Source organism: Triturus cristatus, chromosome 10 (genome assembly GCF_964204655.1).
Source record: "Triturus cristatus chromosome 10, aTriCri1.1, whole genome shotgun sequence".
Lineage (NCBI taxonomy): Eukaryota > Metazoa > Chordata > Amphibia > Caudata > Salamandridae > Triturus > Triturus cristatus.
Window position 1 is genome coordinate 1,194,710,460 of NC_140593.1, and position 27,686 is coordinate 1,194,738,145.

General features: G+C 48.9%; 1 protein-coding gene across 2 annotated transcripts in view; it reads right to left on the reverse strand.

The window, feature by feature from the left end:
• Positions 1–27,686, reverse strand: part of LOC146797023 (metabotropic glutamate receptor 6-like) — a 367,831-nt gene that overhangs the window by 116,009 nt on the left and 224,136 nt on the right. For both annotated transcript variants that reach the window (XM_085629614.1, XM_085629615.1), the window contains exons 7-8: positions 9,072–9,272; positions 446–585 (exon numbers count right to left, since the gene is read on the reverse strand). In XM_085629614.1, coding sequence (XP_085485740.1) covers positions 446–585; positions 9,072–9,272 — 341 coding nt within the window. The remainder of the gene's footprint in view (positions 1–445; positions 586–9,071; positions 9,273–27,686) is intronic.

Consider the following 27,686-nt stretch of genomic DNA (forward strand, 5'->3'; position numbering starts at 1 on the left):
AACCTGTGAGATCTATATAATCCAAGGGCTTCTTGTATCCGAGGCTCACACTTGTCAAATGCATGTAAACTGAGGCGTGGTTCTGCTGTCCAAAAGCTTCATCTGGTAAAACCTGTATAAACTGAGAGGGAGTTGAGTAATCTGACCACTGATCCTGCAAGATCTGTGTAACCTGAAGGATAGCTCAGCTGTCTGAGGCCCAAGACTAAGATCTGCTTAAAATATGGAATAGTTCTGTTGTCTGAGGCCTGAGACAATCAGAGCTGTGCAATCTGGAAGATAACTCTGCTGTGCAAAGACCAAGCCAGAGAGATCTGTGAACCTCAAGCAGAGCTCGGTTGTTGTTGCCTGGAGATGGTCAGAGCACCTTTGTCTGAGAGATCGGTATGCTGCCTACAGTGGCAGCCAGTGTGCACCCCTGACGTATTGCTGCAGAGATACTCACGTTAAGGCGGAGGTATTCTGTCCACTGCCCGATCACCTTGTATCCAGGGGCCGAGGAGTTGGTCATCTGGTACTGGAAGATGTCATACCGTCCAGGGGCATCTCCGTTCTCGTTGAACATCACGGGTGTTCCGGCACTGCCTAAACATGGTAGGAGGCAGAAGGAGAAAAGGGGATGGAGAGACAAGTGAAGGTCAACCAAGAAGTGGTACCTAGACAGACAAACGCCCCTCCCCCATCATCGCATACCCCTCCCCCACCTTCGCATAGCAGCAATAGAATGCCACTATCTCAGCAGAGTTGTCTTACCAACAGGAACATACAGTTTAGGCATCAAGACCTTAATGTGTAGAATGTGGGCATCCATCTAGCACTCTGTCACACATTCTGTAATTATTGTATGGTGGGGTCTTCTATCGCATTGTCCCAACGCCCAAATAGACATACAGCATCGATCACATATGAAACAACACCTCTGTAAATGTTAGCAAGATTGGACCTGGAGCCCTTTATTTAAAGGGCCAACCAGTGAGTGGTGTCACAGGAAGCCTCAAATCCAACCCATTATCGTCCATTTAAGGGACATTTGTGAGTCCGAACTCAAAACAGATCATAAGCAAATATGAACATATTCTGAAATCCAAACCCTCAAACAGACATCATGAACCACATGGACATTGCAGAACACAAACTCCAACCAGAACACTTTCTACATTCTGGAAAATAAACCTTAACCAAACATCCCAGAATTCAAAACTCCACGAAACATCTTCAAACAACGTTATGGACCCAACACCCAAAAAGCTTTCATTAAACAAACAGATAGTCTGTATTCTGAAACTGAGCCAGTTACCATCAAATAAAAGGCCATTCTGCAGTCCAGAACCCTGGTGCATGTGTCATACAACAAGGAGGCATCTTAAGATGCAAATCACCCCATGACGTTATCATACAAAGGTGTCGTCTGACATCCAAAACTGAACCAGACATCGTCAAACAAAGTGAAATTCAGTTACTACCCACCCAAATATTATTGATTTCACATCAAACCAAAAATGCAATTACAGCAAAGAGAGATGCAGGAATCCAATAACCCAGCCAGGCATCCTTTAGTAAAGAGGTATTCTGAAATCCAAAACCAATCCACACATCACCAAACGAAGAGCATTCTAGAATCCCAATCCAACCTGACATAACCCACAAAATGGACATTCCAGAAAAAAAAACATCAGGACCACCAAACAAAGTCAAATTCTGCAACCCAAATCCTAAGCAGATGTCATCAAGCACTGGGACATTCAACAATACAAAACCCAACCTAGAGTCACCCAACAAACAAGCATTGGCATAGCCAATAGGTCTCGCCTTTGGGACCTTATAAGTGTTTAGCCACGCAACAGTTGCATAACTAAATACTTATAAGGTCTCAAAAGCGAGACCTATTAGCTATGCCAAGCGGCCGTGCAGCCGCGAAAGTGATCGCGATCAAACATCAAAGCGAAAGTGAAAGTAAGTTTGGTCATGGGCGGCGTGCGTGCCCGTGCACATGCACTGTGGCTCTAGGCTGGCCTGGTAGCACTTTTTGGAGCCCTCACAAAATGTCTTGCGAGGCCAGCGCATGCGCTGGGTCAGGCGAGACCTAAAAATGCTCTGGGATCCAAGACACACCCATCCCTCACAGAAAAACTACCAGTGGCCCTGAGCTTGGTAAAGGTTGGTGAAGCAGCAAAGAGCAGAAGACAACTCAAAAGGAAGACCAGAAAACTACAACCACCATCGGTTTTACCACAGAAGCTGCACACCTTCCACTGAGCCCCATGAACAGAGCTTGTTAAACCTGTCATCCAAATCTACTCCATTCATCTGTGAGATCCCGCAAAGTACCTTCACAGATGCACTTCTTGAAGTGACGGTAAACATCCCACTTGTTCAACTCTCTCCAGTTTATTGCATGTCTCAAATTTTCTTCATGAACTTGTTTGGTTTATATCACCAGGAATATACATCACTTGAGATCTTAACTCATCCCCCGCTACTCTGAAGGGTTCTTTCAGTTCTGTTTTTTTCGTTGCATTTTGGGACTCGTAGTACCTCCATCTACAATAGGAAAACCAAAGCTGGAAGCATCATAATGTAAAGAAAAACTGGGCTGGACTACCCCTCGACTTAAACTGTACAACGAAGGAATTGCTGAACTGAGCACATCTAAGCAAAGCAGCACAAAAAGAACAGAACCAAAACGGCAGACCGAGCCTCCTGCTAAGCAGCAGCTGAGCGCACAGCTCTACCAGGGCGGCTTATGTAATTCTGCACGGCATGTTTATAAAGAGCAACAAACTACTAACAAGCATGGACGTGGACTTCTTTGTAGGTGGCTGAGCACCTGGAATCAGTCGAAATGCCTTCACTGACAGCGCACAAGGGCCAATGGCTGAGGAGGGCCAACCCATTCTCCCAGAGGGTATGCACTGAAGGGTGGAAGCAAAGAGTGAAAAACAGACAGTGGATCGTCCCACGGCAGCCCCACTCTCCCTCCCCCACCAGCGCTCTCTCCCTTAGTGACCACACCGTCATCCGCTCCACTCAACACGCATGCACAGACGTCACCCAAAGATTACACTGACAGTTTCATTGTGGGTGAAGAACTGCTGCAGGTTTATTTCATACAACATAAGTATGACGATAAGTGGGTTATCTTACGGGCGATCCAGGGCAAGCAGCCCCTCGCTGCTCCGCCCGCCTGGCGAGCCAGCACGCACGGTGGGTCGATGCCCGGCAGTGCGGCACATATTTTCAGATCATCCTTTGGATCACGTGATCTGTCTAATACTCCCGCCCCTTTTGACGGGGGCGGAGCGTGTTGTGGCACACCCCCAGTTGGTCAGGCCCCCCAACCGCCCGAAGGACTAACAGGGCGCCGTCGCGGTCTTCCCAGAACCTCCTTCGGCTCCCGGACCTTGGCTCGGGCACCCTTACTGTGCCGGCCCACGCAGTTCCCTGGGATTAACATTGCGCGAAAGATAGCACCGTGCTACCGCTAACAACTACTCGCGTCCCGCGCTTATCGTGCCCTAAACCGCACACCGCCTACGAGCCCCACATCCTAGAGGGGGCGTCGAATCGACAACGATTACCCGGAACAAACACGCTAACACAGAGGAGACACCGTGCAGCCACCGGAGCCCGGCGGGGCCAAAGGTCCTTAGTCCACTCACTTACAGTGCCCCAAAGGCCGCCCAGCGCTCCCCTCAGCCCCCGACACCTCACCTCTGGATCCGCGATGCCCAAGACGCTTCTACTATAGCCCGCTACCACACCGCCACTACTTCGCAAGACTCCTCTGCCGACCGCAATTCAGTGTTCCGACGAAGATCGATTAGCCCCAGAAACCGCAAGACACCGCCGCCGACCGCGATTCAAAGGTCGACAGAGAGATCGATTTGCCCATGATCCGGGGGGCAAGAGTGGGCAAAAAATACGCGTGGCCAGGAGGAGCGGCGCAGGAAGCAGAGGAAGATCTGAGGGGGTGAGGCGCCTAAAAAGGGGGGTCTAGCCTCGCCCACCCTAGTGGCACGCCTCCCCAAGACAAACCCATTGGGGGCCTCCCCTCCCCGAGGCGCGGCCTCACTAGAGAGGCGGAGCAGGGGGGGGGGGAGGCTCCGACGGGCGGCCACTAGAAGGCTGCCCTGCTGATGTCCCCCTGCGTGGGACGCGGGCAGCGGCATTCTCTCTCTTTCTCTGTCCCTCTCTCTCGCTCTCTGTGTGTTTCTCTCTCTCTCTCTCTCTCTCATTCTCTCTCCCTTTCTCTCTCCCTCTCGCTCGCTCTCTGTGTGTTTCTCTGTCTCTCTCTCTCTCTCTCATTCTCTCTCCCTTTCACTCTCCTTCTCGCTCGCTCTCTGTGTGTTTCTCTGTCTCTCTCTCTCATTCTCTCTCACTTTCTCTCTCTCTCTCTCGTTCTCTCACCCCCTTTCTCTCTCTCTGTCTCTCTCTATATATGTATGTATATATGTATATATTACTATTATTATTATAGAAATATAATTTTTTTACCAGAGGCTGGCGAGATCGCACTAGGCCAGCAAACCGACTTTGTGCATTGCATGGCAGATTAAAGAAACTGCGCTGAGCGCAGCACAAAAGGCAGAGCTGCCCTCCCTCTGCCTAAACTCGAATTAGAGGCTAAAGTTCGATTAACAATATGTGGGGAATGATAATCCTAGTGCCAGGAGGTGACGTCATAGGAAGCGCCATCATCAACCCGACATTATTAGAACTGGGTCTATGTTTATGACAATCTAATATTCTTTTATACTCTTGGAAGCATTTAGGCCAGTTACACATACAGGAATCTATTTATACAACCTTAATATTAACGTGCCTCCATAAAGCACCCAGTGCGTTTCTAAGCACTGTGAGTAACTGTCGATGCTGGTACCAATGAATGACGCTCAGTTTATCCGTCACTCTCGAAGAATGGAGGGCGCGTGACCTTTTAAATACTCTCGCGGTCACAGGCAAGCGTCATGGTACTTGAATGACGTTGCGGCATTTCGTTTTCCTTTCCGTCTTTTATTTGGTACATTTGACCATATATCCCTGCGAGGCCCTTTTAACACATCTCACGCGGGTTTTGAACTGACTGCTAAGCGCCGTGTGTGATCTGCACATCACAAAAGCCCCGCTCGATGGGATCTACAGGACTCCGCCATGATGCTTATTAATGGGGCCGCACTCCCCCTGCAGGCTGTACTGTGCGCTTGTAGATGCAAAGAGGGGCTGCATCACAGATCTAGTGCCAGTCCTCCTCTGTGCACAGTGCACACTTGAGTGTGTGTGCCAGCCACGGACCGGAAAGTGTGCCTCATCACAACAAATGTGGCGTTTCCAGAGCCGGTGCGAACCGGCACAGCCGGCATTTCACAGGGGAGCCGAGAATGACTGCACCCACATGCAGGGGAATTCCTGAGACCCCTTTCCTCCATTTCAAGGGACACCTTCGGGTGGCGGAGGCACTAACTATAAGCCACTTTCATGTGGCAGAGCCCTTGCATTTCCTGATGACCTCAGCACCTCTAGCTGTAATATGGCCCGGACACAAAGGCAAAGGATTCCCTCATTTGCATGCAAGTCAGGGAGTGCCCCTTTAAAATCCTACTGGCGCGTTTTTATCAGCGGCGCAATCTATATTACAGAAGGGACAGCACAAGTGTCTGCAGGCCCCTTTTGTAATACCAAAGTGCCCTGCGGGTGCAAACAGCACGTACAAACATCACGAGGACGCCATCTTTAATACGGCCCAGACCATCATCACAAAATGCCTCGATGCAGGCCCTGTAGTCCGGTCCAGCTGAAATAATAACAACATTGTTATGCTACAAGTGACATCCGGGGAAAGGTGGCAGCATGCGTCTGTTCCCTGGCTGCAAACCAATCATGGGATATCAACATCCCAGGGAGTAGTTAGAAAAACAGAAAAAACCCCAGTTGAACAATATCCTGAATGGCCTGGAGTGACTGAGAGAGGCGCGCAAGCCTGGGACGTATGCACTTGCTTGCCCGAGGCAGGTCTGAAAACAATGTGGCTGAATTCTTCCTTTAACCCGTTCGTTGAGCCCGTTGGCCAACGGCCGTCGCGAACACTACCTCAGTAGTGCTGCGCACGTCTGTTGGCTGACGCGGCCCCACCCACTCAATGGAACGCCCTGCACTGCGGCAGAATTACCGTCACGGTAAACGGGTTAACACCTCAACTCTCAATGAATTTGGTCATCCATCCATCTGTCCCTACACCAATCCAATTTTCTCTCCATCATTCATCCTTCCTCTGCTCCCTCCTTTTGTCATCCATCATTCTTTCCTCCATCCATCCATCCATCCATCAATCCATCCATCTCTTCATCGCTCTCCCCATCAACAGTCCTTCTTTCAATTCATGCTCCTTTCTTTAATTTGTTGCCTCCCCCCACGGCTCCATCATGATATTCTTATATCCACCCTGCTTTGGGTAACCCACCCTTCTCTGGGGGGTCACAACGCCGTGCCTATACCTGCAAGGGGGTGGTATCCATTCCAAAGGGCAGCTTTCTGGCTGGGACAGCCTCTACCCTGTGAATGGACAGGCATTGGTTGGAGGAGATAGGGGTTCAGGAGACATAGCATGCTCCCCTGGGCCTCATTTGCAAACCCATCCCACCGCTGGTGCATCACTGTTTCTGACGTACCAGCAGCGCAATGGGCATGCCATACTTACGAGACCACGTAACGTCACCCAGTGTGACATTTGATGGCCTTGTAAACATTGAACCCTGTCACGTGTCACTCTGCATGAAAGGAGCGCTCCATGGGTGTTGCTGTGGGTGTTCCCATGCATCATCCATGGAATCTGACACATTCCCAGATTTACAACATTTTGTAAAGCTGGGAATGCGTCAGAATCCTACGCCTCCCAGGGGAGTCGTAGTAGTGGCGCAATGAGGAGAAATACTGTTGTTTCTCCTCGTTTTATTCTCTGTGTGCTGCATTCTGCAGGTGTACCTTCCTGCACAAAAACAATCATCCCCGCAACGCAGGCACCCTTGGAACATGACGCATGGGTGTCTGCGCAGACGCACAGCTGTGGGTTTGTGCACTGGCTCAAGGGAGAAGGACAAGAATGCGCTGTATCTTGCAGGGATGGCTCCTCCGATATGGTGGAGGAGCGTCGCCCCACTGCTGAAATGCAGCAGTCAGAAGAAATATAAAATGACAATAAAACTCCTTTATTGTCATTTTTACTTCTGGTCTGCCGAGCCTGGGGCGGGGTGTGGCCATGCTGCAGCATCACACAGGAGGAGGAGTGATAGGCACTGAAAGTGCGCATGTTGGTTTGGCGCACTTGGACACCTCCAGGCTCTTCCTTGGAGATGTCCTAGTGCTCGGGGGCACAGGCTCCCAGACCCTGCTGGAGCGCAAAGCCAGCCCGCTCGGCCCAATCCCAGCGCTTCTCTCATGCTGGGAGTAATAGCATGAGAGAAGCGCTGGGATTCCTGGGGTCTGGGAGCCTGGTCTCCTGGGGATTGTAGTGCCGGGACGGGTGCAAAGGAGCAGCAAGGCACGGCGCGGGGGCAGAAGATCATTGCGGTTGGCAGGAAAGGTACGTTTATATTTATGTTTTATTTTTTCCCGACTCCCCCCCAAACTCCCAACTTTGGACTGTCAGCAGTTGTCGCTGGTATCCTGGATATACGCCACATTCCTGCTCTTTTACTTGGACGCACGGCAGCGCAGCAAGGCAGGCTTGCTGTGCTGCCGTGCGTCAAAATATAGTAAATGAGGCCCTTTGTTTCTAGGGCAAGCGCTGCCATGAAGGCATTTTGCGACTGTAATTATAAGGATGAAGATCTGCTCTTCCTCACAGGCCTCCATGTCTGCATTCCCATCCATTGATATAGATTCACATATGGAATCTGGGCTCACTAATCTACGTGCATGAGCCATGACTTCTGCGAATCCTTGTGAATCACCGTCTAGTGCTGCGACGGATCAGCGCATCAGTCGTAAGACAAAAAAGATCGACCTGCTTATCTTGATACTCCGGACCCCATGCTACACATAGAATAGTGCAATTGACTGTTTACACAGTAATGCTTCTGTACACCCTACCGCATAATAATGCATAGACCTATGCACAAATTGAGGCGGTTCCTTCAAATGCTTTGACACGTAGGTGTGCCGGGAGCAGTGTGAGCCTGAGGGCTGCCATGCATCTGGAACAATGCAAAGCACCCTGCACATAGTGAGATCATTTTACAATTCTAATACACAGAGGGGCAGATTTAAGTTTCCTGTCGCATCCCTGCAAATCAGCAGGGATGCGCAAGGAAAGATGCGTGACGCAAGTTTACCCTTGCGCCACCACAGATGCCCCGCATTTACAATGCAGCGCATCATGGCGCAAAGGATAAACAGATGCGTGTCGCATCTGCTGGCGTAAGCTTGGCGCAGTGCGGAAGGTGTGTCGCGAGCGCGATGAAACTCCAGCACTGTACCAACCTGGCCTATCCTCAACATGGTGCGTCACGCCTTACGCCTGCTTCAAGCAGGCGCAAGGTTTTGACACAGCGGCGTCGGAAATGTGACTGAGTGAAATCTTGTAGATTTCACTTAGTCACTTTTCCGAGGCGTTCCTGCGCCGGAACGCCCCACCCCCGCGCCGGAACGCCCACATGAAACCTGACGCAGGTTTCATGTGGCGCAGGGCTTTACAAAGTGACGCATTGCCCTAGATGTGTAGCGTTGTAAATAGGGCACAACGTGACGCATGGTTTATGCCGCCGCTGCGCCACAGAAGTGACGCAACGGCAGCGCAAATGTCGCGCACGGGGCTCATAAATCTGCCCAAGAGTAATTATGTATGGCAGCTCTCGAGTGTCAGTGTACACAAGTCTTATGCATTATTCCTTATGTGCTGAAATCTTATCCAAGGCAGAGTGCATCTGACTACCCTGTAGGACTCTGACAAATACAGATTCAGGCACAGGACGATGTACACGGCGAGGATTCTGATGCACGTACAACAATGCATAGAGTCAGCATATGCATCGCGCGCTCATGGAGTGACGTCTAAGGATGGCTCGCGGGTGACTCACCGTTGAAGTTGACGCCCCGGATGTAGTGCAGTAGCTTTCGACCATTCATGGGGTCCATCTGGTCACAGACGCCCATGGAGCCAGGGCACAGGTCGTTGTGCATGTTATGCAGGGCGTGCGCCATGGCATAGACTGCATCGATCACAAACTGCACCTTGCCCTCCTGCTCGTAGAGCGAGTCCTTGCCAATCCGTTCTTCACCTGCAGAAGGAGAGGATGTCAAGGGGGTAGAGATTACACAGGGAACAGTCGTCTCACCCATACTCATATGTATCACTCCGCGCTTTAGTGTGACCCCCCACACCTGAGATTGACCATCAAAATGTCCTAGTTTATCCCATGATTCAGCATCACTGTGGTACCCACTGACACTTGAAGACATGCCCTTGGAAGGAGTGCAAGGGTCAAAGGGAGGCTACCTGGGCAATATTAGGGCTCTTACCCCCATGGAAGGATGGTTACTGAGAGCAAACTGAGGTCTGGAGCATAAGTGCTCCCTCCTCCTGCCTCATGTTTATGCAGGAGACCGTCCCCCCCCCTGCTCCCATGTTTATGCAAGGGCGGGACACCCATCACCCCCTGCCCTCGTGTTTATGCACTGACAGGACTCTGACAACCCCGGCCCTCATGTCTATGCAAGGGAATGAGACACATCTCAGGTCACCCTCGTGTTTATACAGGTACAGAAGACTGACCGCCCCCTGTCCTAATACTTATGCAGGGGCATAAGACCAGCCACCTCTTGCCATCGTGTTTATGGAAGGATTGGAGACCCATTACTGCACACCCTCATGTTTATGCAGAGACAGAAGACCAACTATCCCCTGCCCTCATATTTATGCAGGGGCTTAAGACCGACCACCACCTGCACTCTTGTTCATGCAGGGGCATGAGACTCATATCTATGCAGAAACAGAAGACTGACTGCCCTCACTCTTGTGTCATGCAGGAGCTGGAGAATGACGACCCCCTGTACTCATGTTTATGCAAGGGCAGGAGACCCATCACCCCCTGCCCTCGTGTTTATGCAGGGTATGCGACTTACCATCCCCTGTTCTAATAGCCATCATAGTTATGCAGGGGCTGGAGAATTATCACGCCCTGTCCTCGGGTTATGCAGGAAACAGACTCCCTTCTACCCCAGGTTTATGCAGGGGCATGACACTGACTTCCCACTGTCCTCATAGTTACGCAGGGACTGTTTACACGGGTGACCGACTGCCTCTTGCCCTCGTGTTTGCACAAGTGACTGACTGCCTCCTGCCCTTGTATTTACACAGGTGACCGACTGCCTCCTGCCCTCGTATTTACACAGGTGACCCACTGCCTCCTGCACTCATATTCACACAGGTGACCGACTGCCTCCTGCCCTTGTGATTATGCAGGTGACCGACTGCCTCATGCCCTTGTGCCTATGCAGGTGACAGACTGCCTCCTGCCCTCGTGTTTATGCAGGTGATCGACTGCCTCCAGCCCTGGTATCTGTGCAGGTGACCGACTGCCTCCTGCCCTGATGTCTATGCAGGTGACAGACTGCCTACTGCCCTCGTGTTTACACAGGTGACCGACTGCCTTCTGCCCTCGTGTTTACACATGTGACCGACTGCCTCCTGCTCTCGTGTTTACACAGGTGACCGACTGTCTCCTGCCCTCGTGTTTACGCAGGTGACCGACTGCCTCCTGCCCTCGTGTTTACGCAGGTGACCGACTGCCTCCTGCCCTCGTGTTTATGCAGGTGACCGACTGCCTCATGCGCTTGTGTTTATGCAGGTGACCGACTGCCTCATGCCCTTGTGTTTATGCAGGTGATCGACTGCCTCCTGCCCTCGTGTTTACTCAGGTGACCGACTGCCTCCTGCCCTTGGGTTTACTCAGGTGACCGACTGCCTCCTGCCCTGATGTCTATGCAGGTGACAGACTGCCTCCTGCCCTCGTGTTTATGCAGGTGACAGACTGCCTCCTGCTCTCGTGTTTACGCAGGTGACCGACTGCCTCCTGCCCTCATGTTTACGCAGGTGACTGACGGCCTCCTGCCCTTGTGTTTACACCAGTGAACGACTGCCTCCTGCCCTCGTGTTTACGCAGGTGACTGACTGCCTCCTGCCCTCATGTTTACTCAGGTGACCGACTACCTCCTGCCCTTGTGATTACGCAGGTGACCGACTGCCTCCTGCAATTGCGTTTACACAGGTGACCGACTCCCTCCTGCCCTCGTGTTTACACAGGTGACCGATTGCCTCCTGCCCTCGTGTTTACACAGGTGACCGACTGTCTCCTGCCCTCGTGTTTACACAGGTGATCGACTGCCTCCTGCCCTCGTGTTTACACAGGTGACTGACTGCCTCCTGCACCCGTGTTTACACAGGTGACCGACTGCCTCCTGCCCTCGTGTTTACGCAAGTGACCGACTGCCTCCTGCCCTTGTGTTTACACAGGTGACCAACTGCCTCCTGCACTCGTGTTTACGCAGGTGACTGACTGACTCCTGCCCTCATGTTTACACAGGTGACTGACTGCCTCCTGCACTTGTGTTTACACAGGTGACCGACTGCCTCCTGCCCTTGTGTTTACACAGGTGACCAACTGCCTCCTGCACTCGTGTTTACACAGGTGACCGACTGCCTCTTGCACTAGTGTTTACGCAGGTGACCGACTGCCTCCTGCCCTCGTGTTTACACAGGTGACAGACCTTCTCCTGCCCTAGTGTTTACGCAGGTGACCGACTGCCTCCTGCACTCGTGTTTAAACAGGTGGCCGACTGCCTCCTGCATTCGCGTTTACACCGGTGACCGACTCCCTCCTGCCCTCGTGTTTACACAGGTGACCGACTGCCTCCTGCCCTCATGTTTACACAGGTGACCGACTGTCTCCTGCCCTCGTGTTTACAGAGGTGACAGACTGCCTCCTGCCCTCGTGTTTACACAGGTGACCGACTGCCTCCTGCACCTGTGTTTACACAGGTGACCGACTGCCTCCTGCCCTCGTGTTTACACAAGTGACCGACTGCCTCCTGCACTTGTGTTTACACAGGTGACCGACTGCCTCCTGCCCTTGTGTTTACACAGGTGACCAACTGCCTCCTGCACTCGTGTTTACACAGGTGACCGACTGCCTCTTGCACTAGTGTTTACACAGGTGACCGACTGCCTCCTGCCCTCGTGTTTACACAGGTGACAGACCTTCTCCTGCCCTAGTGTTTACGCAGGTGACCGACTGCCTCCTGCACTCGTGTTTAAACAGGTGACCGACTGCCTCCTGTCCTCGTGTTTACACAGGTGACTGACTGCCTCCTGCCCTCGTGTTTACTCAGGTGACCGACTGCCTCCTGCCCTTGTGATTACGCAGGTGACCGACTGCCTCCTGTTTACTCAGGTGACCGACTGCCTCCTGCCCTTGTGATTACGCAGGTGACCGACTGCCTCCTGCAATTGCGTTTACACAGGTGACCGACTCCCTCCTGCCCTCGTGTTTACACAGGTGACCGATTGCCTCCTGCCCTCGTGTTTACACAGGTGACCGACTGTCTCCTGCCCTCGTGTTTACACAGGTGATCGACTGCCTCCTGCCCTCGTGTTTACACAGGTGACTGACTGCCTCCTGCACCCGTGTTTACACAGGTGACCGACTGCCTCCTGCCCTCGTGTTTACGCAAGTGACCGACTGCCTCCTGCCCTTGTGTTTACACAGGTGACCAACTGCCTCCTGCACTCGTGTTTACGCAGGTGACTGACTGACTCCTGCCCTCGTGTTTACACAGGTGACTGACTGCCTCCTGCCCTTGTGTTTACGCAGGTGACAGACCTTCTCCTGCCCTCGTGTTTACGCAGGTGACCGACTGCCTCCTGCACTCATGTTTACACAGGTGACCGACTGTCTCCTGCCCTCGTGTTTACAGAGGTGACAGACTGCCTCCTGCCCTCGTGTTTACACAGGTGACCGACTGCCTCCTGCACCTGTGTTTACACAGGTGACCGACTGCCTCCTGCCCTCGTGTTTACACAAGTGACCGACTGCCTCCTGCACTCGTGTTTACACAGGTGACCGACTGCCTCCTGCCCTTGTGTTTACACAGGTGACCAACTGCCTCCTGCACTCGTGTTTACGCAGGTGACTGACTGACTTCTGCCCTCGTGTTTACACAGGTGACTGACTGCCTCCTGCCCTTGTGTTTACGCAGGTGACAGACCTTCTCCTGCCCTCGTGTTTACGCAGGAGACCGACTGCCTCCTACACTCATGTTTACACAGGTGACCGACTGTCTCCTGTCCTCGTGTTTACAGAGGTGACAGACTGCCTCCTGCCCTCGTGTTTACACAGGTGACCGACTGCCTCCTGCACCTGTGTTTACACAGGTGACCGACTGCCTCCTGCCCTCGTGTTTACACAAGTGACCGACTGCCTCCTGCACTCGTGTTTACGCAGGTGACCGACTGCCTCCTGCCCTTGTGTTTACACAGGTGACCAACTGCCTCCTGCACTCGTGTTTACACAGGTGACCGACTGCCTCTTGCACTAGTGTTTACGCAGGTGACCGACTGCCTCCTGCCCTCGTGTTTACACAGGTGACAGACTGCCTCCTGCCCTCGTGTTTATGCAGGTGACAGACTGCCCTCAAGAGTTTAATAAGGAAATGTGTTCATCTGATGCTAATAACTGGGTTGCAAGATGATCACGTAATGTATCTTGTATGTTAATGAGATGACCTCCCCGTAAACATATTTTAGGACAAACTAATAACATTAATTTGTGCACTTCTTTAGTAAGTGGGAACTGGTGGTTGTCCCTTACCCTGTGTGGCTTCCCCCACCCGCGTCCCCCAATTTTGTTTTCACCCTGCGCCCCATGTTGCTTCCTATGCTGTTGCTCATGTTGTTTCTGCCTCTCCCCCACCCACGCTTCTGTATTGCTTCTGCCCCATTGCTTTCTCCCACAATTGTTGCTTCCCCCTCTCAAAAACCCTTTTGTGTGTTATATTTTCTTTTTAATTACCAATCCAACATGGACTGGCAACTAAAAAGAAAAAAAGCTGCTCTGTCATGTTGAAGTTGCCGGCACGTGTTGTGCGCGTCACTACGAAACTATGAGACCGGCTGCTTCAATAGACTTGTTTTAAAAATTATTTATCCTTGCTGCACAGCATTAGGCATGTTGTGTAGCATGGCTAAAGACCACTGGCGAAACCGATAAGTCCCAAAGGTGCAACCTATTGGCTTTGCCAATGTTTATTTTTAAAAGGGACAGCGGTGTTCAAGTCAAAATGCTTCTCAAGCTAAGCCTGCATGGCAGAGGCTGCCTGAAGTTGAAAGAGCTCATCAGTGCAGACGAAAGAACCCGAACAAGAGGCTCCAACCGAAAGCTTAGGCATCAATTCCTGCACAGTGGCCCAATTGTAGCCCTTACATCCTTTCCATCACCAAGCACAACTTCTAAACCTATTGGGAGGTGGCTCATACAAGCCGCCCTGCTCTCATCTGTGCTGCTGCCAGAGAAAAACAAACACTATCGTCCACGAGCTCAGCTGATGCAGGAGAGGACACGGTCTTTGGAGGGCTTGAGGGCAATATGCTGGAGGTACAGCGCCTGCAGGCAAAGACAATGAAATCAATGCAGCGCCAAATGAGGGCGGGCTTCTTGGGCCTGACGGGCACCTTGGAGGCACTGTGCACTGAGATGCGGAAAGACCGTGCAGCCAAGCGCAGGGAGAGACAGTGCCTCCACATTCGCCTGGACATTTATACTAGAGCTGTAACCCGGCTGTCCTCTGCCACATCAGTGCTGGCACGTTGCTGTGTCAGCATGAGTTAGCACACTGCTGCAAGGATTGAGCCAGTGGATTAGTGCAAGTAACATGTGCGGTGGACCAGCTGCGGGCAGCAGCCACTTGTGGCACAGGACCCCTCAGTTCACTGGAGGAGGATGGGCAATCGAGCAGGAGCAGCATCATTCCACCCATCCCACAAGACAGGCGTCGTAGTGCGCGTCAGGGTAGAGCTAGTGTGCATGTCAGGCTGTGTGATGGTAACTTTCCTGCACTTAAGGAAATAAAAACACAGTTTTGCACCAATCCCTGTTCTAAAACAAAAGTTTGAGTTGACAAGGAGCTCTGGCTCACTCATCTTGCGTCCAGCTCTTGGAGGGGAAGCACTTTTTTGTGGGAAGCACACAACTTCTGTCCAATCAAAACATCTACTCCTGTCACCAACATGTGGGTGGAGCCAAAGCCCCTTTCTGTAGTACTCCTTAAAGATCTTAGGTTGATCACATAAGGTCTAGCGACAACTGCACTGTCAGTCTAGACCCAAAAATGCAAAGGGTTGTCTTTTTTTGCATGAAACATTAAAGGGGAATCCAGAGACGAAACAAAAATGTCTTTACCAAATCCTGCATTACTAATAATCACCAATAATAGCAATTTTCGAATGTGTCTTTGTTTGGTGGTCTGTTTGAGGTTTGAGACATATTGTGGCATCCTTCCCCAAATGGTCACTTTAAACAACCTACTTAAAACGATTGTAATCAATTCACTGGACCCATACTAAGTCCGAAAGATAGGGGGGTTATCTCATTAAAAAAGACAAAGTTAACTCAGAAAAAAATAGGGGAACAATAGACCTGAAGTGCATAGAATGTTAATTTTTAGGTCTCACCTAGGCAGCGCGCATGCGTTGCGCTAGGAGATGACCTTTAGAAATTGGTCTGCTCCTTTTCCCCCACACTCGTGCTTGTGCTGGCATCCACCTTGCGGGAGCGAGCAGCAGCGCGCATTTAATTGAAAACATATGGTTTTCGGGCTTCCGCTCCTCGCTCCCGCAAGGCGGAGGCCACCACAAGCACAAGTGCTTCAATTTCCAGCAGGCAGACACAGCACACCTCCCCCACTTGGGATCAGCTTACTCCGGCGCGTCATTAAATATACACCTCCGGCGCATCATTAAATAAACACAGCGAGGGCCGCGTTTTGTTTTTTCCATTCCCACCCTGACTCTCTGTCTACCACTTGGGGAGCATAACTCGCTGTAAACCTATAATTCACCTGCATATAAACACCTACCCATTGTTTCTGTAACCATAAAGATCCTATAGTAATGTACTTCACGGTTTCTTAGATCGTACAAGCACACTGTTTGTGGCACTCAAAACTGAAATTATCAAACTGCCTTGCCTGAAGTGCCTAAGAACAGATCTAGAACCATTCATATCATTAAATAAATGAATACATTTGGCAACACAATCGATTTACCCCATCTATTTTAAATTCCCCATTATTATCTTCTAATTCGTCTTTTTCTTTTTGGTGTGTGGTAGCACGCAGCTTCATGAACCACCATTTGCCCCTAGAACAGCTTGCTGTCGGTTCATGCGCTTTCTTTTCAGGGCTCTTTTGATTGTTTCAGCATCTGAAATAGATAACGCTCTACAGACTTTTTTGTGAACCCGATGAGAAGCTTTAATGACTGTCATCCTTGGATTATTCAACCATTGTAAGTGTTCACATTGTTGCGCAGTCACTGTGGTCCCTTGAACAAGAGCGGGTGTGTGCTCACATGTCGTTCATGGGTGATATGTCCATTCCCTGCGTCAGATTTTGTTGTCTTCAGTCTCTTCACAACCATTTTCCTTCCGGACCAGTTCTTCTACCCATGTGACTGTCTTCCATATTCTGTGCAATGCTGGTATGATTTTATATTAAAAGTTCTCCTAAAACAGTTCACCTAGTTTATTTTTGTACATGGGTCTTTTAAGTCTGTATTACTCCTCTACTGGTCTCAGTCCCCCGCTGGACCATTTTTGGTGGCTTATGTCTTTTTCTTCTTAGCATATTACCACTTTAAGTTATTTCTACGCGTTGGCATCCTATGGTATAGTGCATCTTTTTCCTGTATTACGGTAGTGGGCAGTTGTCTGAATTCAAGAAGGCTTTGAATGTCCCTTTAATGATGATATGCAATATGAGAGTGACCGTGACTCCGAAAGGCCTTTTCCTGTGTTTGAGTTCTCTTCTGGGAACTCAGCACCAATTTGCTAAAGCGACATTTTGTGGAGTTAGATAGCCACGTGCAGTTGTAGTTTCTGTTCTCTACTGTAAGTTTTGACATTGTAGCCTAATTGAGGGCTCTGCGAATATGCAGTTCAGCGCCAGTCCAAGCTTCGTTCCTTATTATGTCTTCTTATAATGCAATATTGCTAAATTGCCCTTTTTAATGCAAGGCCTGCTAACATGCCAGTTGTGCATTTATGATACATATGAGTATCAGAGCATACTAGTGACAGATCCGAGGTAAAAGCATTGTCCTCTGATATTGTCACCTTTACGTGTGCTGTATCAAGCATTGATGGAAGAGTGAGTTATAGCATTGCTTCCTCCGCTAATGACAGTGGGCCCGATTCACAGAACTAACTTAAGACAAAATCCTAAACTTACTACCATTTTGATATTCACAGAAGACACTTACTCATTTTGGAATTCACAGAAGGCACTTACTCATTTCGGTATTCACAGAAGTTAGGAGTCCTAACTTTAGGACTCATAAATGCCTTCTGTGAATACCAAAAGTCTTAAAGTTAGGATCTTTCTCAGTTTAGGAGTAGTAAAGTTAGGACTCCTAACTTTACTACTCCTAAACTGAGAAAAATCCTAACTTTAAGACTTACGGTATTCACAGAAGGCAGTTAGGAGTCCTAAAGTTAGGAGTCCTAACTTTACTAATCCTAAACTGAGAAAAATCCTAACTTTAAGACTTTCGGTATTCACAGAAGGTATTAAGGAGTCCTAAAGTTAGGACTCCTAACTTCTGTGAATACCAAAATGAGTAAGTGCCTTCTGTGAATACCAAAATGGTAGTAAGTTTAGGATTTTGTCTTAAGTTAGTTCTGTGAATCGGGCCCAGTAACTTTAGTGTTTTTTGTATTTTTTTATTTAATTTAATTTTTTTGTTGAAATCCTGATAAAATGTGTTCACTGTGGCACCACCTATCCCTCTATGGGGAAAGAACAGGCAGATGACCAAGTGTTCTAATTTTTCAGAAATAAATGATGGCAGTAGCTTGTTGCAGTTTTAGTTTGTCCCGGCAAGTAAGTGTGAGCATGTCCCCGGACTATCATCTCAGGAGAGTGTAGTGTCCAAAGTACGATTTACGAAAATGTTGTCCCTTTGCAGTTAATAATGAGAAATATTCACCCATTGGACTGATATTTTTGTGAACAATATTTAGAACACCCTAGTTATATCGGGCAGTAGATATTTTTGTATCCAGTACAGTCTGGATATAGCTGCAGTACTGGTTTTACTCCAGTGTGTATCCTTTGCCATTCCATGCAGTGACATTCTTAGGGCAATGTTAGCCTCGACCTTTTGATTTTACTAACATTTTATAGATCATATCCTTACTGGGCCTGTCAGCCAGACCTCTTCATCCAGTGGTCTGTTGTGGAGTTCTTTGTTTTTCTTCGTATCACTGCAGCACACTGCATGGGGCAGTGGTTCAGCCCATTTCCCCCCTCTCGTTAATTTCACTGTGGCGTTGGGCTCTTTCACAAGGACCACTTCCGCAAACAAAGTAGTTCCCTTCAGTGGGTCAGTTTAGCAATGTATGCTTTTTGAAACCATAAAATATTTTGCCTTTTAGGCAATATTTTTATATTGGTAAGGGCCTGACAACTCCACTAACAAAAACTTTTAACAAAAACCATGGCAAAATAAGCATTGCCAAAGGCCATCAAGCATTGGCATAGCCAATAGGTCTCGCCTTTGGGACCTTATAAGTGTTTAGTTATCCAGCACAATATCCTTGGTGCAACAACATCAACTGTTGCATGGCTAAACACTTATAAGGCCCCAAAGGCGAGACCTATTGGCTATGCCAATGCTTGTTAATAATGATGCCATGCTCCAAATTCCATTTCAAAACTGGAAGTTATTATGTTTAAAATCTCTGGAACTCGACTACATGTTCTCTGACATTCTTGAATTGTCTTTCTTTTATTTCAGCTTTTCTAACATCTGAGCCTCTGTGTCTTTATAGACATATGAGCATGTAAGATTATCAGAGTACCATGCCATATTTGCAGATACGGCCTTACCTCTCGGCCCTACAGAGGTACTTTCGTGGTAGGGCCAGGTGCAGAGTAGTAGTGAGACAATTGTTATTCTGACCCTATTAATTCCGGCATTATTATTATTATTTTAAGGGGGTGGTATTCCCTATGTTTTCTCCTGATATACAGGGCATCATCGTCAAGAAGTTCCTGTCCCGCTAATTGAAGGCAGTTCCTCCAAATACAAAGGACCCCTCTGAACAACATTCTCACCACACTTATCTAAATCGATTTGCATTTCTTCATTTCGACCGGCATTTCAATAAGAAACGGTGTCCATAAGGGAACTGTGTGTACATCTCATCTTGCACGACAAAGGAACAAAGGAACGGTGGGTAAAGTCAGCCCGCTGTGAGCTTGAGGAAGTGTATTGGAGATATATTTAGATGCCGCGAGCTGAATTCAAAGGTTTTCAGCCATTTGTGCTTAGGGTACTGGAGTCAACCTCACCCCTCGACGGGCTCTTTTGAGAGCATCAGCCGCATCCAGAAATACATAGATACAACCAGTTGGAGGAGATGAAGGGCGAAGGCCTTATTTAAAGATGGCGGCAAAGGTACGTTAACCAAACATTGGCAGGCGTCCTGGCTTCCAGACTCTCTACTCCAATGCATCATGTAGACAAGGCGGTTTCCCAATAGCGGTGCCTGAGTGTCTCCGCCCCAGTCATGCAGCGGCCAGCGCGCGTCAAGCTCAGTGATTTCCTCAGGTTCTTTTAGAAGATCTGTAAAGAGGGGTCCGATTTGATCCTGAGGAGGGGGGTCTTCTAGTGATGGGAAAATAGACAAGCACTTGACTTCAGAAACGGGACAAGGGGTTTAGGGGCGGCTGGGCCACGGACGGTTGGCAATCTGAGGGTAAGACCACGGGTGAGGAAAACGATGGAGATGGGAAGGGCCAGAAGAGGATAAGGAAGGCTCTGAATTACAGGGCCAGCATCTTATGTACAGGGATGGATGGTCAGCAGAGCATGGCCTCTGTATTTAAAGGTGGTCACAGAATGCGGGAAGTTGAATACGATGCAGGCAGTAAGGACAAGACCTTTCTTGGAGTCCTGAAAGAATAGTGGGGGATCAAGGAATAGGCTGTTATAGTAATCTGACCTGTAGATGGCAGAGACTGGATGAGTGTTTACACTGGAGGAATGCGATGGTTGTTCTTGGTAATGATAGGTAGAGATGGATGCTTAGAGGATGAAGGCAGGGAGGTTGGGTTTGGTGTCCTTGAGAAGGCACAGTTTGGCCACAAACATGATGTCAGAAGGGAAGGAGATGTTTGAGGGGTAGTTGATAAGGGCACATGTATTACTTCACTCCACCCTGGGTTAGGGAGAGGCTAGTCCCTGGTGGATGGAGTAGAGACAGTCACACAAACTGTCAGCGCCATAGGACAGCGTAGGATCCTTCACGTTTCGGGTAGGTGAAGAAACAACAGGTAACAGCCTGTGAAATCCCCAGGTGTGCTGGACTGTGGGATGATCTATGTGGGATGATCTATGTGGGATGATCTACGTGGGATGATCTATGTGGGATGATCTATGCAGGATGATCTATGTGGGGTGATCTATGTGGGATGATCTATGTGGGGTGATCTTTGTGGGGTGATCTATGTGGGGTGATCTATGTGGGATGTGGGGTGATCTATGTGGGGTGATCTATGTGGGATGATCTATGTGGGGTGATCTATGTGGGATGATCTATGTGGGATGATCTACTTGGTATGATCTACTTGGACATTTGCTGCGGACGACTCCAGAAGAATCAAGGTGGCGGAGAAGATGAGAGAGAGAGACCTCTACAGAGTGTTTTTAAGGCAGAGACTGGAGACAGATGACGAGGTTGCTTGTTTTTTGCATACCCTACTTTTGAGTGATCTACAAAAGAGGAGTAGGGCAGAGTTGAGACCGGTCATTAGTTTACAAGGATGGTGAGTCTCGAAGTGTTCTCGGAGTAACGAAAAGACCAGAGATATTTCAAAGCAGGAAGAAAAATACACCAGTTTGGAAGCAAAGGTTGAGCAGGTGCGCTCGGTGTGTCCGAGGTGTGGTGTCGGTGACTTCAGTAGCTGAACTCCTTCAACTTTTTAAAGCCTTCCCTGAAAACGCACCTTCCTACTGCTCTCCCTTGAAATGACAATGTCACCTTTAATTATTCCTTCAGAGAGCCTACATTCACAACTGCTTCCTTAAACAAATACAAAGGCACTCAGGGAATTGTTAGAACATTTCTTTTGGAAATATAATCCACAGAACTGCAAGATCTCCTTTCATCTTGTTACTGTTTTCGAACAACCATCTCTCCGCTCATCTGTTATATACTGTGAGTTGTAAATAATGTTTTAGAGCTTAGACACCCCCTTTCTGGCCTTCTTTGCAGCAAAATAACACTTCAGAAATAATCAAATTATAAGTATGTCCATTTAGGCATGAAAGGATTTGAAGGGGTCAAGGCTGGGGGTGGGGGTAGTTACAAAGCTAGAGATGAGGCCTGGGGCAACTAGCATCTGTTGCAATGAGTGAGGAGTGAATGCATGCTGACAGAGACAAGGGAGGCTGCAGTCAGATAACTGGATCTCATGAGTGTGACGTAGGCTGATGGGACTAAGATGAGGGATGGTTGAGGTGGACAGGAGGCGGCGAGCTTCCTAGAAGGATCTGTCAGCCAAATGGGCTAGCAGGCGGCGGGGGCCATGGCTATGGGGATTATGGAGAGTTGCAGGCAGATCACGATGAGCTTGAATGTGGAAGACATAGCGTTGAACGAAGGAGGCAACAGACTCTGTTGGTTGTGATGGTGGCAGAGCAAATCCTTTGCCCCTCCCCCCGACCCGTTGGCAGCATTTGTCATAGGGGGCAATTCCTGAAGATGACGTAGGTGTGCCTGAGCAAAACCCCCTGGACCATTTATCTGGATTCTGCCTCGACCAGGAGAATAAAGCCAAGAAAAGAGCGGCGGGGAAGGGGCCGGAGGAGTGAACGTCTTCAATGATGTACATGGTTTGGTTGCATGTCAGCTTAGCATATCGTGACATGGCTTACCACCTTCACCCCTAGCACTGTGTGAGGAGCAAAACTTAAGGTCCCTTATGCACAAGGTATAAGGTACACCCTGGTGAACAGTTGCAGCACAGTTGTTCAAGCACTTATACACTCCAGATCTGACCGTAGAATATCAAAAGAATTGCTATAGATTCTCTATCGATTCTCAATACTGAGGGGCCTCAAAAAGGCCGGCTAGCGCCACTGAAAGGCATATGACGCGCAGCAGGACACCCAATAGTTGGGCTATGCCATTATAACCAGTGAACACCAGCCCTGATCCCTTACCGCGGCTCCATATTGAAGGCTGTTCTAGCTCCAGACCAGCCTGTGCAGCCGCATAACACACAGCAGTGTGCATTACAACCTCTTAAGAGCACCTAGTGGCAAACTTCACCTTAGTAGCTGGTACTATTGAGATACCTAGTGGACACTGGATGTGCCTAGTGGCAAACCCTGGGCATTAGATTCTGTGATAGTTCTCCGAAAAGTTGAGCCTCGCCACCACCTGATCAGGACAAGCATAAGACCTCTTCCTCATGACGTGTCTCACCAATCAATGATTCCTTCATGCAATCTAAGGCGGTCCTGGGCAGCTAATACCAACATTCCAATTCACAAAACAAGTAATGATGCGCGTGCTCTACATAATGTTAGCCTGGGATGGCGCGCTATCGCATAAAACCCCATGGGTGGGGAGGAGACAGGCTAGGGCCGGGATGCCTTGGAGAGTCTACGCACAGCCACAAACATGAGAGTTTGAGGGTCTTTACAGACTAATCTAATGCACATTTCCATCCTGCAAACAAATGTTTACTCCTGTCAATGGAAAGGATCATCCCTTTCCGGGGTGGGTTTGGGCAGGGTGCACCCCCAAAACAAGTGTGAGTGCAGGGCAAGGCGTCGATCATGGTGGACATTTCTGGCCTGTGCAGAAAAAGGGGAAAAAGGCGAGAGCATTTTTACTGTAGCAAATATATAGATATACAGCATTGACATAAATATATAGGTGGGTGTGTGCTTATGCAAAATGGGATTAACAAAAAGGAGGCCAGAAGTCTTGGGAAAACTGCGTTAGTCCTACATCCCCGCAATACACTGGGACACCCTTGTGAACCCGGAAGTGAATTAAGATTGTTGGAAGAAAACGACAGGAGTAAATTTCCAATTGTTTGGGGGAGTTGAGACCAAAATGCAGGTTTCTGAATGTGGCAACACACTTGTGTATGTGTCGCTGAAAGCGATCCATGCCCCCACACACAGTCCCCTCGGCTGCGTGCATAAGCAGTGTTCTTTTAAGTGCTGCGCTTCCCATTATACGCGCACACTCAATAACTCTGCATTATTATGCGAGCCTAATTACCAAGATGGATGGATGTTAGAGTCACATTCATAAATCCTACTGTCGGATTGTCCAGGCTGAAGCTATAGGGAGTTACCGGAAATTATGCAGATTTAAAAAAAAACTGTCACTGGTGATACAACCGTCCTAGACACTATCTTCCTCCATCAGCTTTTAAAATATTTCTGCATTCTTTCCGGGTTCTGTGGTGTCTATTTATAGACAATCCCCTTCTGTGGAGCCCTCTCATTACATGCTATGAATATTTACGCATAATGTACTGTAACCGATGAAGGAGAAGGGGGGATCTTAGTTTAAACGCCTCTTTGGGCCCAGGAAAGTAAAAAAAAAACATATATTGCATGCATAAGTAATTTAACGAGGCAGCACGCGTCTATTACTCATGCTAAGAAGCTATCTTAGAGTGCGCATTTGCAAAAATTACGTTACTAAGAAACGAGTTTGCTCTTGAGCACTACAACGCCAGACACAACAAATGACAAATAAAAACATTGTTTAATAAAATTAGGAGTCCCTAGGTAAGTCCTCCATGAAGTTCATTTATTGTACAATGTACCAATATCTTCAGATTTACAGAACAGCAGAAACAAGCCTTTGCAATGCAATAGGTCTCGCATTTACGCGAGTTGGAGCTATTGGCATTCTAAATGACAATGCGTTTTATTTAGGTTTCAAAAACCAAAACATAAATAAAAGGCATTGTCATTTACGTCAATAGCTCAAACTCACGTAAATGCGAGACCTGTTGCATTGCAAATGCTTGTTTTTTTTGCATCTTTTATATAGCGCGAACTCGACCCGAAGGTATTGGAGCGCTGTACATGAGCACCGTAGTTACATACATATTCAGGCACGGGGAGATTAAGTGATTTGCCCCGAATCACAGGATGTGGACGCGACCTCGAGGCTCGAACCCTGGTTTCCTGCACCAAAGTCGGCAGCGCAGCCGACGGATCACATCCCCTCTCTGGCACATATGTCCTTTGCTGGATTTTGGAGAAGGTGGGGGCAGGGCAGAACCATTCATTGGGGACAAAGTAATTCATTTAAGGGGCAAATAAGGTACAGTTATACTCAGGGTCGAACTATCAATAGTACAGCGCAGGGATGTATTTTTTATTGGTGCAAATGCACCAGGCCCAGCGGTCTAAGTACTCCACTGAGGCCTGATAAATGCTGTATTTCACGGTTCACAGAGTGACTATGGGGCCCTTTCCGTCTTTACATTAGGGCACATGACACAGTTGCTACCGACTGGCATAGCCGTGTTAGAATCACATAGATCCAGTGGTGTGAAGGGCCCGCTTCACCCAAATTATATATGTTTTAAACCGGGGGATGGTGGACTTTGTTAATTTCCTGCGTTAGGACATATTGCACCTCTAGGCCAGAAGCTGGCTTTACCCATTCCATTAGTATCAAACCAGTGCACAGCTGTCAAGCGTCTTTCTCCTATCATGTTTGACATCATTAGTAAGTCATTCATCAACACATTGCTTTCTGGGACGTGTAGTTCCACTTAGTTCGAAATGGTGACTGAAAAATCATAGCATGTTAAGTACTGCCGGCTAAAACAATTTTTTTTTAATAAAGAATGGCTGATGATGTCCATTTTACATTGCTGCGTGGCCCTAAATACCGCCATACAACTTACTGCTGCGGCAGCAGTGCTGCCACTGTAAGAAAGCGCGTCCTGTGTGCTCAGGGGGTAAAATAAAGCGCGACCGGACGGAGCCCAGCCTGGCCCTTCAGTGCAGCAAACACAGGATCAATTCGCCTCGAGAGAGGCAGCCCGAGCTCTCCAATCAGGCATGTGATGACAAGCGCAGCCCAGTGCAGAGATTGGGGAATGCAAGGGTCACATGTTTTCAATATCCCCTTCATCTTTTATTTATTTTTTTTTCTCCACCCCTCCGTCACTTGTCAGTGCTGCCCGACCGCAATCAATCAGTTATTGGTCAACCCCTGTCAATCCGCCCTTGATTCATGTCAGCTTTTGTTGCTGATTACAAGCCTGGTGTGACTCGAAGGAAGAGAGAGCGATGGAGGGGAGAGCGCCGAGAAGTCTCCTTTCAAAAGAGCCTTTCAATTTAAGGAAATAAATCGTTCTCAGAGTAAACATCAATTTGTATGCACACAAAAGGCGGACCTCCTTCATTTAGCTCCGGCGACCCGGACAACCCCGCGCTGCACTCCCTCCCGGTGCCCAATTTTAATTAAGAGGGGGCACTCCTTTTATTTAGGAGGATAAAAAGTCCATATTTGTTAGGTGTTTACAATATTTCTCGCGGTCTTGATGAAACACTCCCTTTAGACTCTCTTGTTCGCGCGTGTGCGTTGTTTCTCCTTCATCTCGCGGCCGTCAGTCAGCGTTGGCTCGGGAGGACTGTTTAACAAGCAAAAGAGAAAGCAGCTCCATGTCCGGGCCGGGGAGGAGACCTGCGAGGGAAGGGGCTGCCCGCGCATGCGCGGTACCTGTAACTTTTGCGTGTTCTGCGGCTCGGGGCTCCTGTGAGCAAAACGGAGCCCCGCGTGTTGCTGCAGTGACCGGCAGGAACAGCAGAGGAGCAGCGCAGAGTCACAACAAGAGCCGGTAAGTGCTTGGAGCGCGTGTGCGCATTTAAAAAAAAAAACGAAATTGCATGAGGCTGCTCAGGATGGAAGAGGACAGGAGATGTGCACACCGCGTGGCTGTACGTGCGCGTACACCAACTCAAATCCGCCAAAGCCTGCGCGTGCCCATCTCCTGTCCCACTTCCAGCGCGAGTCAGCAACAATAGATCTCGCTGCCACAGCAGCGCTTCGCGCTGCGTTCGCCAGGCGAGACCTAAAAACTGGAGGCTGAAGGGGCTGCAGGAGCGAACGGCCTCTTAAAGGCTCTCTTCAAATGTGAAATAAATTGCTGGGCCCACTACCTAGCCCCTCTTTCCAACTGCTTTTATCACTCCAATGTCATTCCAGATTCGTGGAAAGGCAATATCTTTCAACCCATCTACAAGAATGGAAATCAAGCCTTACTAACAACTATAGGCAACAAAGGAGAAAAACCTGATACCACAAATCCAAACAGGCTCCAGACCAGGCTTAGGGGGACGCTAACAAACTTGACAGCATCATTATCCTAGTAGATAAGACCAAGCAAAGGACAACTCAGCTGTCTGCTTGTTTCGTAGACCTCAAGTCACCCTTCGATTGGATCCCTAGAGATCGTCTCTGGGTTGAATTAGAGGAATCAGCCAGCCCAAGAGACCTGCTGCGGGCAATTGTTGGGCGCAGGTCAAAGTAGGTGACGGTAGCCGAGTCACGAATACAATTGTCAAAAGGAATGGCCTTAAACAGGGCTGCGTGCTTGCCCCAAGCCTGTGAAACCTATATCTAGCAGACCTTGTAGGTGCCCTCCCACAAGACAGCAGCCACCCTCCAGTCTTGGCAACAGAGAAGATAGGTTGCCTGAGTACGTGGATGACATTGTGCTATTGAGGCAAACCCCAATAGATCTGCAACGGAGTATGAATGATCTAAAAACGACTTGGATGTTAGACGGCTAGAGCCAAACTTAAGTAAAACGAAAGTGGTGCGCATGGTCAACACCAAATTCAAGACCTTCTCCTGATTCATAGAAGGCAAGAAGATACAAATTTCTGGGCATCAGCTTGGACCATCACATGACCTTCAACCATCATGTCGCAGCCATGCAGGTAAAAACCTTCGGATTCAAAACAATGAAAAATAAATTGGACTGTCCGTCACTCAGCCGTTAACTCGCCGTAATGTCCGCACAGCTAATGCCAACAGTGGCCTGTGGCACGGAAATCATGCATGGACAGGAACTATCTACACTCAATCAGATACAAACGAAAGTGTACAAAACAGTGTTTTCTGTACAAAAATATGGCTCAACAGCCCAGGTACGACTTGAGTTTGGTTTAAAAAAATCTATAAATTCAAAGTACGAGCGCTTGTGCCAAACTGTGCTGGAAACTCCACACCTCCGAGACTGGCACCATCAATAATTTATGCTGGTTCAAAATTGAGGAACGAGAGAGCAGCAAACAAAAAGGTCCTTGGGGAGATTATCTAAGCCAGGCCATCGAGGAATTAGGATCCAAGAACTGTGGG